The 12018-nt window shown below is 32.8% G+C and overlaps 1 protein-coding gene across 1 annotated transcript; it reads left to right on the top strand.

Annotated features, from left to right (window-relative positions):
* Positions 1-439: 439 nt before the first annotated feature.
* LOC125239902 (pyrimidodiazepine synthase-like) lies at positions 440-9502 on the top strand. Its single transcript, XM_048147668.1, has 6 exons — positions 440-593; positions 5603-5773; positions 6478-6644; positions 7194-7296; positions 8056-8189; positions 8857-9502. Exons 1-6 carry the CDS (start codon positions 566-568, stop codon positions 8974-8976), a joined length of 723 nt encoding a protein of 240 aa, XP_048003625.1. The 5' UTR covers positions 440-565; the 3' UTR covers positions 8977-9502.
* Positions 9503-12018: the final 2516 nt, after the last annotated feature.

Consider the following 12018-nt stretch of genomic DNA (forward strand, 5'->3'; position numbering starts at 1 on the left):
AATTCTTCGAAATTAGTAGGGCCGCAAAAAGCTGGCAACACCAGATTTGCGTTTTGATATTGCACTGAGGCAATATTTTGTTACGAAACTTAATCAATTCGTCATTGTATTAAATTTGCCCACCGGAAATAGATGGCTAAATTGGAAATAACATAAAATTAAATTATTTAAAAACCACCGTCGGCACAACTAAATTCATTTAAATAACTATTTTACATACATCTTTCTTTTATTTCTAATAAAGTGATAACAATATAAGGTGCTGTAAAAGAAAATATATGGGATATTGGAAAATAAGCATTAAATATCAAAAAAGTCAATAAACATTAATCACAAGCGGCCTTCTTTAGGTATAATCCTACTAAATTAAAACAAGTTTCTACTCTAATATTTCAAATGAATGTTTTGACGTCCCCAACTTGGTAGCATAAAACATAATCGGGTCAACCATGATGTCATATCATTAGCTTAATTTTAAAAGTGACGTACCATTTCTACACGAAATTTGGTAGACCGTGCACCTATTTATTGTATTCAGTTATTTTTGATCGTCTAGTGTTTAAAAATGTCGTACTTTCAATCAAGATACGCCGGTAAGTGAATTGTCTCGTCGTTTAGTGTGTTTTCGTGAAGGTTAAACGAATAACCAATTTGTTTTCTTGAGTCCAATCTGTTTAGAAGATTGCCGGTTGTCATGGTTATTAAATGTGTTTAATCAATTTAAACAAATATTTAACAAGAAATGTGATAGTTTAACCTAATTTTTGTTTTGCGTTTGATTATGCTGCAGTTATTTTAACAAATATATTTTTTTAATGTTTATGACTTTTTATAGTGGCTTTTTTGAGACTACCTTCAGCGTACGTTTTATGTTCAGAAAATATGACGCACTTAATAAATACTTAAGTACCTAAGATCTACTATTAATTTATAATTTAATTATTTTAAATTTAAAATACAGTAAGAACAACTATTTATTCGATTCTATTTTCTATATTAGTATGATATTACGAATCAGCTAGCTCAGCTGTAAAAAGGTGACGTCATCCTGAGATGACGTTTCGATGATGAATGACATCAAAAAGAAGTACCGCTACATAACTGCACCGTATTACAATGAGTTAAGGTTCATAAACTGTAAACGTATTTTTCAGTAGGTATATTACATATACATATGTGTTTGTCTCTCTGTCGATTACCATTAAGGCGAGATTAACTTGTATCTTTATATGAATAAACTGGCAAAGCGGCTTTAGAGCAATCGACAAATTGGGACGTTTTCCCGCGCACACTCACATATGATTAATAAATTCCTACCTATTATAGGTATTTACTATTATTACTTTTAAATTTAGTCCTGCAATTTTTCCTAAGCATCGATCTTTTTCAACCGAAAAAAATCACTTGTAAGTACTAACATACTGCGTTATTTAACAATAAAATATATGCAGATTATTCAAGAACACTTAAACAATTCAAAAAACAAGTTAAGTGTACTTAAACTGGCAGGTAATTCACGTCGATAGACGGCACAATGTAAAAGTGACGTAACCCAAGAAACGCAAAAACTCCTTGACCTGAAACTTATTTGGTTTGTTTATGTTACTAGGTAGCTGCATGCACTGTGCAGTCGTTAAATCGTATCTAGCGCAGAACTCTCGATGAGAGAGACAGAAATGATTCTTGAGAAATTTGTTTGAGCAATAAATATTTTTAATAATTTTCTAACAAGAGGTGGCCAGTTTGAAAATTTTTTTGTCTATCTATAAATATTTTATTGAGTTTTGTTTTACAAGTAAATTAGATTATGTGTTAAAAAATATAATTGGACTCAATTAGTAAACTTCTAATAATTCATTATGAGGAATTGAGGATTCCCCTAACTGGGCCATTGACGGAATAGGTGCAGCATATAAATTAAACAAATTAGTTTATTAACAGCATAATTAAATGCTTTACCTTTTGCGTTATAATTTTATACATATTCATACTAAGTTTGGTACTAACACAGGTACCTACTTACCTTTGTTGACATGTTATTTTACATGACGAAAAAGTAGAATATTATACGACAAATTTTAAAAATAATATCTAATTACAATAAAATTAGCATAATCGTTGAATTCGCATTGAGTAATAGTGTACCATTAATCAATGTGCAAAATGCCATTTAAAAAAATGTGTTATCTTTGATTTGTTCATCTTTATATTAGGACCTTCTAAGTTAAACGTATTACGTCATCGTATACAGTTATGTTAGAGGCCGCTACACTGCTTATATATGGAGCTTGAGAGATTTAACCTTTTATAAAGACTGTAGATTCAGTTCAGTTTGTTTACATCAAGTACAGATGTACCTAATGTATCTCCACGCAGAATTATCTGAACAAGACTAATGTTGTGAGCATAAAAGCACAGCTCATTCTCAGATATTTTTTCTTCGTGTAGGTAAACGAATGCGATTGTAAATAAGTAGTACCTTCTTAGGCATCGTCCTACGTATTTTTACGTTTTACGAAATTCCATTATAAAAGTAGAGTACTCGTTAAGTACATATCTTATCTAGGCGTGTTAATGGCACTTGACAAATTTAATGGATGTTGAAAGGTAGCACGATGGAATCATTCTTTTTGGACAACGTGAACTTACTGTTACTTTTTGCTTCAAGTAGTCAACTGGATTTTAAAGATTTTGCTTATAAAAACCTGGCAGGCAAGCATGGTCGCGCCATAAATGATAAAATATCAGGCCGTCCCTCTCTTTCGATAGGGACGACCTGATATTTTTGCTTGCCTGGGTGGTGAAAAAAAATCTAAGCATTTTTTGGTACACAGAACAGGGACTGCAATGCCATAATTTGGATTTCTTTCAACTCCTTTTTGCGATGAGTAGCACTGAAACTTAATAGTTCATGTGCTCTACCTACGCCTTTATGAGGCACAGGCGTGATTATTTGTATGTATGTATGTAGAAAAGGGAATAACAAAGCAAAAGATAATATATCGTTTATTCAAGTAGGATTTTACAACCTCTTTCCAATTGTCAAAATTATATTAAAATTACATAAAAAAATATATATTATAATAAATTTACACAAACAATATAACTCAACAGTATAACAATATAATCTATTAAAGGTATTTATTAAGAACGCAAATAAACAACAGCCCCACTCCAATTCCTATACCGATTCCAATTCCGATGCCAATTCCAAATCCAACAGCGACTGCAACTGATACTGCGATGACGATTGCGATAGAGACTGCGACTACAATCGAAACTGCGATTACAATTGCGATAGTGATTCCAACTCCGATTGTTACTGTAACACCAACTGCTACTGTTCGGTTTAACTTCCAATTCCCATTTTTATTCCCGATCCAATTATGAAATAACATAATATCAAATTCTCTTCAGTGTCACTTTGGCTCACGATAACAGCAAAATCGTTTTTCCTCACTATTTTTAAGCAGTAAACCATTGTCTGGGCTGCTGAGATACAAATGACTTGTTACATTTATTAACTTACTTTAAAAGGTTGTTCGCAATTTGTTACGGTGAGGTAATGTTTTTTGGCTGAGAGAAATCGTAGGCGAATTATATAATGTAACTATCTATTGAAGTCTCACTCTTAGACTATTTTTAAGTTTTTTTTTTCTGAAATGAAATGCAAGCAAATTGCATTATTTCTCAGATTAGGTTGTTTTTTACGCCTGCCTGTTAATTTTTTGTCAATTGAATATTGTAAAATTAGTAAATTAGCTTAGTCTTAAGGCATCTATCAGTGGGACATAGAATTGACATTATAATAACAAAAACAAAATTGCTTAAAAGGCTGATAAAAATATAATAATAAAAGTTACTTCACATTTGTATTTTTTTTTTAAATATTATTTATTGCACAAATTAGGTAGGCGTTTTCTACTTATAATATGATTCATATGAATCAATCATGCCTCAAAAATATAGTTGCTGTGGGTTCTTTCAGACATGTAAATTAAAACTTAATTAAAATTAAAATAGCATTTCTTACTGAGTAATGTTGTTTTTAGTAAAGTTTGATTTTATATTGTTGGCATTAAAGTTGAGGATCATTTTTTTTTTATCTGTTCTTTAGTTTTTAAATTAAGTCACGTAACTCAGTTTGCCTCCTGGCAAATGCCTCCTCTTTCAGACATAATACAATCAATAATATATCGATAAAAGTTATAGCTAGATAGTGTAGACTGTAGGTTCACTAGTTAACACTAACCGAACATCAAATGCATTACGAAATTTATGACACTCGAATGTATTTCCAGTTCGACCCATTTACCGGACTATCCGCGCAATTTCGACATATGTTTATTTTAACTGATTTATTAGACTTGTTAACTCATGTCGGTTATGAATACATTAACTTATGACATTATCATTAAACGAAGATGGTTTAGAAATCGTTTTATTTTTAAAACTAATCGTCCCCTGCCTGCTAAACGGCTACATCTCAAAATGTCTTATTTTTGAGATTAAGTACTGCAGATTCGGGTTCAAAAGCATTCAAAATACGACCTTGATTCGAAAAGAAAAAAACAAAATGTTTTTAACCCCCGACGTAAAAACTACGGGGTGTTATAAGTTTGACATGTCTGTCTGTCTGTGGCATCGTAGCTCCTGAACGGATGAACCGATTTAGATTTAGTTTTTTTTTTGTCTGAAAGCTGAATTAGTCGGGAGTGTTCTTAACCATGTTTCATGAAAATCGGTCCACTATATAGGGGGGGTTTTCAAAATTTTGATTTTGTTGCTCTGTTATTGGAAGATGCATATGGTAAAATCTACAAAAATCGTCAACTTCTTTCCTCCAATACAGCCACAAATTCAAATTAACCGTTATAAATCATAATTATGTTTGAATTGTGGCCATATTGCAAACATGTGTCAAAACTTTGACACGCGATTTCTCAAAGAAATGCTCTTTTTGAGATACGACGGTTTATCAGACATGGGACGTAATAGTCATTGAGTCAAGCCTCGTTGCTAGACAGTGCTAACAAGAGATAAAGGAGTTACATCAAATAATTAACTACAGCGCAATAAAGAAATAATGTAAATTAGTCTTGAAAACTAACTCGAAATAACTTAGCATGCTTAATGTGTAGATATTAATGTTTAGTCTGTATTTTAAATGACTATGTACTTACGCAGATGCCTAAATTTACGTAAATCTGAAATTGACATTCAAATGTGCCTACCTGATTTTTCGAATTATGCTATCATTATCAATGACGATTAGGTAAATGCATTAAAAAATGGGGTTTAGGAATAATCGCTTCAATCTCTTAGTAGAGTTTTAATAGTCAGTCAGACATAAGTATCAGAGTTTAAATTAAACTTACAAAACTTTAAAACTCCTGTCTGGCTGAAAAAATGAAACGCTGGGTGTTGAATTCTAAAACCAGTCTATAAATATAAATATTTTTTATACTACGTCGGTGGCAAACCAGCATACGGTCCTCCTGATGGAAAGCGGTCACCGTAACCTATGGACGCCTGCAACTCAAAGAGCAAATGCAAATAATTTAATTTTGCTTATAAATATAATTTTACTGTTATTTTTCAGGTTCTTCCCCGCCCCCACCCTTAGGCGACAAGCTTCGCCTCTACCATGTAGATATGAACCCTTACGGGCACAGAGTTCTGCTCATCTTGGAGGCTAAGAAGACGAGATACGAGGTCTACAAACTGGATCCTCTGAGGCTGCCTGATTGGTTCAGAACTGCTAATCCTAGGTGTAAGTACTAAGTGGCCTTTTAAAGTTCATTACGATTTACGATACAAGGGATCGAAAATTCTAACGATTGGCGATAGATTCACACGATCGAAGAGAGTGTTTTAAAATCCACACGAGTTACGAATTTCCGTTTCGCACGTGTATCATACGACGTTTTTCAGTACATATGGCCCATTGAAGTTTCGACATAGGCACAGAATAAACCACTTCTTACACTAGTGCTATAAAATAGCATCATGTGTTCTGAAAAAGTTATCTTTTTCGTTCCAATTAAGTCTATTATGTTGTCTTTTTAGAATACTGGTATATGTACTAACCGTATACCAATTACCATACTCACCCATGTGTAACTATCCATAATTTGTAACATCTATGTAAATACCACCTGTATTATTATTGGTTTAAATTTAATCATTAGAAGGTAAATCTGTATTAAAAAACATAAAAAGAACTTAAACTACTAAACTTAATCAAACACAGAATAAATATATGTACAAAAAAAATTGCAAATAAAAAACAGGAAATATATAATATATAACATGATTTGCAATAAAGATTTTACTTACTTACTTACTTACTTACTTACTCCCATGACCCCTTGCAAAAATCCAGAGACAATTTTATTCCAAGAAGACGATCATAAATGTTAGTCTAATCGATATTGATCTAAGCAGCCACTAACCGTTAACTATTCTTTATTTCAGTGAAAATCCCAGTGCTAGAAATCCCCACAGACCAAGGAGACAAGTTCCTGTTTGAAAGTGTAGTGATATGCGATTATTTGGACGAGAAGTATGGGAGGGGGCAGCTACATTCCCGGGACCCTTACGTTAAGGCTCAGGACAGGCTACTGATTGAGAGATTTAATGAGGTAACATTATTTTATTTCACTTTAATTTGATAAATAATGGACCACACTCGTAATATTTGAATGACAGTATGATAGTGTGACTATTTGGACAAGAAGTATGGGACTACATTCCCGGGACCCTTATGTTAAGGCACAGGACAGGCTACTGATTGAGAGGTTTAATGAGGTAATATTATTTTAATTTTTATTTCTTTTGAATTATTTTGATGCAATTTTTACATTTTTTTTAATTGGTACATTGGTAATTTGATTTGTGTTTCATGTTACAAGTACATCTATACATTTACAATTCTGCACTAACTAAAGTTTCTCTTTGATCCAATGGTTGACTGGTATCTCTACCAGTGCTATGCTTTAAGTCATTAAGTACGCCATTTGTACAATTGTATGTCGTGCAATAAAGTTTGAATAAATAAACTTAATAAAATAATGACATTACAGTCTCTAAATGTGGTCCGGAGTACAGGGTTAAATTATTTCAGGTTATTGGCCCACGTTGTATCTTACAAACTTATGGACCCCTTTTTAAACTTGGATGTTTGTTTTCAGCTCATAAAAGGCAGTTTAGAATGCTTCGACACCAATTTCGCGTACGGCAGTGAACAGATTGTGCAAACGTTAGACATCTTTGAGAAGGAGCTCACAGCGAGAGGTATGTTTACTTTTGTATAATTTCTAATAGCTAGGTAAATATAAACAAAATTTTTTTTGGCCTCAGAAATGCCTGTGTAAGCACTGTGTATGGTTAAGCCCAAAAACAATCAATTTGTTCGGTTGTGTATGTCTGAAAATATATGTGTTTATTTATTTATTTGTCTTTCTGGTACATTGTTGTACATGTTGCTGCATTTGTCAGTCTCTTCTCTATAAAAAAAAAATTGGACTGTTTATTTCTTTATAAGACGAGTAGGTTATCTTTACATTTATAGTTAAATACATGCAAAAATCTTAAATGTATTTTTAATTATTCTTTATATATTTTTAATATTTTGTGCATTTATGACTTAAGGTTTAACAGGGCTTTTTTAGTTATACCTCTATATTTAATCTTATGTGGCTTAGCCTCTATATTATCGATAACATGGCTAGGAAAACCATTCAGGATATTTGGTAAGTAGCTGTGCCATACTCTTTGTCCATATAAGTTAGTACGAGTACCTAGACTTTGGGAGGGTGAAGTTTTTTATGTTACTAAGTGCCCTGAGGTTAGTAGGTCTACTATACCTGTCTAGTTTTCCTATGCTATAACCTATTATTCACTCAAAGGTTAACTAGAAGAGATCGCTCAAAGGGATAAGTTAGCCTGAGTACTGGAATTACTGTGTTTTTTTGTACAATAAAGAGTTTACTACTACTAAAATTCAAGCATGTGTTAATTTTACAAAGTTAACACTTATAAAAACGGTTTCAGGCACAAACTACTTCGGTGGTGACCGTCCCGGTATGCTAGACTATATGATTTGGCCGTGGGTCGAGCGTCTCTATCTACTGCGATGCATCAACGAGAAGAAGTTCGACGAGAAACGCTCGCTGTTCCCTAACTTTGTAAGTACATATATATTAGTCAAAACATAATAATTATTATTTTTGAAGTAGATAAATTTATTAAACATAAACGTATCAAACAGACCGGTAAAAAATGGTATGCAAATAAGCCTACGAATAAACCTACTTAAATTAAATTTAAAAACCTAAATATGTATAATTGTACTGTATAATTTAAAAAATCAATAAGTATAATTAATTAATTATTAATTCCTCAATGTTTATAATTATAATAGGTATGGTAACTATTAAAAAAAAAAATTTTTGAGATGGATTTGAGTTGAAGCTCCAACTCTTTTTATTGTTAAATTAATACAGCAAAATCTATTTTTTATACATTTTTTGCATTTTAATGAGGTAAAAACTTGATGAAATAGTGGACAAAAATATCAGAAGAGAAAAAAGTTGAAGTTGCAACTCTTTTTACTATTAAATTACACAGCAAAATCTAACTTTTGTAATTTTTTTGCATAACTTTAATGAGGGAATGACTTGGTAAAATAGTGGACGAAAATATCTGATAGAAAAATATATAGGTACCTACCTAATAGTAATTTGTACCTTGTACCTTTATTTTTAAATTATCTGCCAAATCTACAAAACCGTTGATAATCAGTATAATCACTACCTAAGTTGAAATAAACCGTAATGAAAATATTTTTTTCAGGCTGATTGGGGTGACCAAATGCAGTTAGACGATGTGGTGAAAAAGCACGCCAACTCTCCAGCCGAGTATTTTGACTACTACAAGAACGCCAGAACACACTCAATGGGTTATTACCTTTAAACAAAACTTACAAACTCAGAGAAGATAGGAATATTACACTATTCATGAGTGTCTAAGATCTTTTATTCAAGCTAGATTTCAAATTTAAGTCATCAGATACGGCGGATTATTTACTTACTATACAACTACACATAGAAAAACTACGGCAAACATCAATTTCTAACAAAAAATCGTTAATTTGTGGCAAGAATCGGGGATAACGCAAAGAAGATGATGTGTCGACGATCCCAACATAGAGACTTATCAAATCCATTAAAATACATTTTTGACCCTTAACAAAATGACCAAAACAGGAAATTGAGCTTGAATAAAAGAATGAAGAATTATTAAATTTGTATTTTAGAAAGTTTTCACGTACGCTTCAGTATATGGTTAATACCTACGGGCTTCAAGCTAATGGTAGTAATTATGTATGTTCGTTCGTTCGAAGGAGGAAAAAATACTTCAGTCTTAGGCCGATAGTCCACTATCATATTTTTATCATATAAATATGATCATAGGCAATATACCATTCTTTTTCTTCACGTTGGAAAAAAGGGAGGCAAACAGACCTATGATCATATTTCTATGATAAACATATGATAGTGGACTTCTTCTTCTTATCGTATCGAGGTTCCTTTCTTATACAGTAGATGCCCAATAGGCAGCAGCAAACACGTTCACTGCGAAACAGGTCATTCTGACCCTGTTCTAGACCCCCCTGGTGCGGCGACAGAAATGCGCAACTTTACCCTGGTGCGACGCCCATAACGTTTTGATATTTTATTATTTTTATATAGTCAAGTATACATTTATATTTGTCATTTTACACTTTATTTGACAGCATGTAAATTAATAAACAGGTCACGTATGTCCTGTTCGCACCAGACTTAAACTTTTGTTATTCAGTGCGGAACAGGGCCTATATGACCTGTTACGCACGACCTTGTATAGCACTAGAGCAAAGGGCAAAATACATTAGTGTTGTTACCATATTATCAATCCACACGTTATTTTTTGGTAAAAAAATGTGTTTCGATTGTTTTAAATGAAATTCGTTCAACACAATATAACGCTTTTATACGCAAAACGCTTACAATTTTGCTAAATATTATTACGTAAAAATATATTGTAAAAAGCTTAAATTGCTTGATGCAAAATATTTACTAAAATTTCTAAAAATCGTTTTTTAAATAATATTAAGAGCAAAGTTAAAATTTTTGGTTGTATATAAAAATCTGGTTACAAGGTAAAGAAAGTATGAATTGGATCGATATATTAGTTCGTTTATTTTCCTCATCACTACTAAATCATCGACATTTTTACCTGTGCCAGTTCTGGCTGTGCGGTACAAGTCAATTTTGACCTGTTAATTAATTCGTCTATAAAATCTAAACGAACAGTCATCAACTTCGGCGAAGACAGTATTGTGTAGATTAGTTATTAGAATAAAGAATGTTTCAATAAAATTTAATAAATGTGTATCTGGTAAAGGTATTTTAGGTAAAATATGAAACCCTCCTTACAAGCTGTAATTGACTTGTACCGCACAGAGAGAAAGCTCAATACAGGACTCTCATGGGTTGTAACGCACTGAGAGCGAGTTCACAAAATCCGGCTCCGCAGTGAACGTGTTAACAGTAGAGATGTACCGACTATTGATTTGGCCGACTAGGCCGACTACCGACTAGTCGGCGCTTGGGTGGCCGATTAGTCGGCCGACTAGTCGGCTAGTCGGCCGAAACATAAATGTCGACTAAATTCACATTTTGAATGTTATATTTGGTCCTTCGTTCGCGCTTTTCATGATTTTTTACAAGTTCAGAGGTTCATGACAATATTTATATACATTTTCCATTTTTGACAACCGGCTTGGCTTAGTGGGTAGTGATCTTGCTTATGAAATCGATAATCCTAGGTAGGAAATTTATTTCTGCGATGATAACAAATATTTGTTGTTCTTACAAAGAAAGGAATTACGAATAGGTACATGATACAACCATAAATTTAAGCTGTAGCTCTCAGTTTTTCTATCACTAATGAAGTGCCGACTAATCGGCCTTTTTTGCCGACTAGTCGCCGACTAATCGCCGACTACAAATGTGGCCGGATAGTCGGCTTTCCCGACTAGTCGGCGACTAGTCGGTACATCCCTAGTTAACAGCCCTGGCTGTAGCATCTCTCAGATCGAGCTCCGAGCAGTGATGCGGGCACGCAGGGCAAGCCAGTAGGACTATAGTGGACTATCGGCCTTAGAGGTTTTTCTATAAAAGTGCTTATATAATATATCACAAGATAACACTTTAAGGTCTCGTGTTTTGTACATATTTTTAAAGACATAACTGGGATCGAACGCGATAGAATAGCATTTTCACCTTCTATCCAACGTTCCGGCCAGGTTGTACCCGTGTTGTTGTAAAAATATCACAAGAAATGTGACACAATGTAGTCACTTTAAATATTTGTAGAGTATTCACATCAGTTAAAATATTATGCTCTGCAATGAGATAGGGAATAAGATCGTAGGCGAAATACAATATGTATTTTTGTATTAAGCATATAAATTAGAAAATCACATTTTCTGAGTTAATACTTTTTACCATTTGACCTCACAGTATATTCGTAATTCAACTCAATTCATGCTGTTATTTATTTGTTTTGTTGTATAGATTTTGTTTTAGAAAACGGGTTTGTAATTTTTACATATTTTGTTTTGTTTTTTGTTCATACATTTATTATTCAAGTTATTTTATGTCCGTCCTTTTTTATTTGTTAAAGTTTAAAACATATCATATTTAAGGTTTCTGCGAAATATATAAAGAATACTAACATACAGGATGGTCCAAACCTTGACGTAAAGATTTTTTTGAGATTCCTCACATCATGGGCTATCATAATATACACAGACCCATGTATGTAACCTAAAAAAAAATTTCGTTAAATTTTGGACCACCCTGTATAGTGCAATTGCTGCAAATACCTCCTAAGGTAGCACATGATGTACAAGTAACGCATTTAGCGCATTTAAAAACAGCAAAACGACAGTGTTGTACTTAATATTTA

The sequence above is a fragment of the Leguminivora glycinivorella genome, chromosome 26, assembly GCF_023078275.1.
Source record: "Leguminivora glycinivorella isolate SPB_JAAS2020 chromosome 26, LegGlyc_1.1, whole genome shotgun sequence".
Classification (NCBI taxonomy): domain Eukaryota; kingdom Metazoa; phylum Arthropoda; class Insecta; order Lepidoptera; family Tortricidae; genus Leguminivora; species Leguminivora glycinivorella.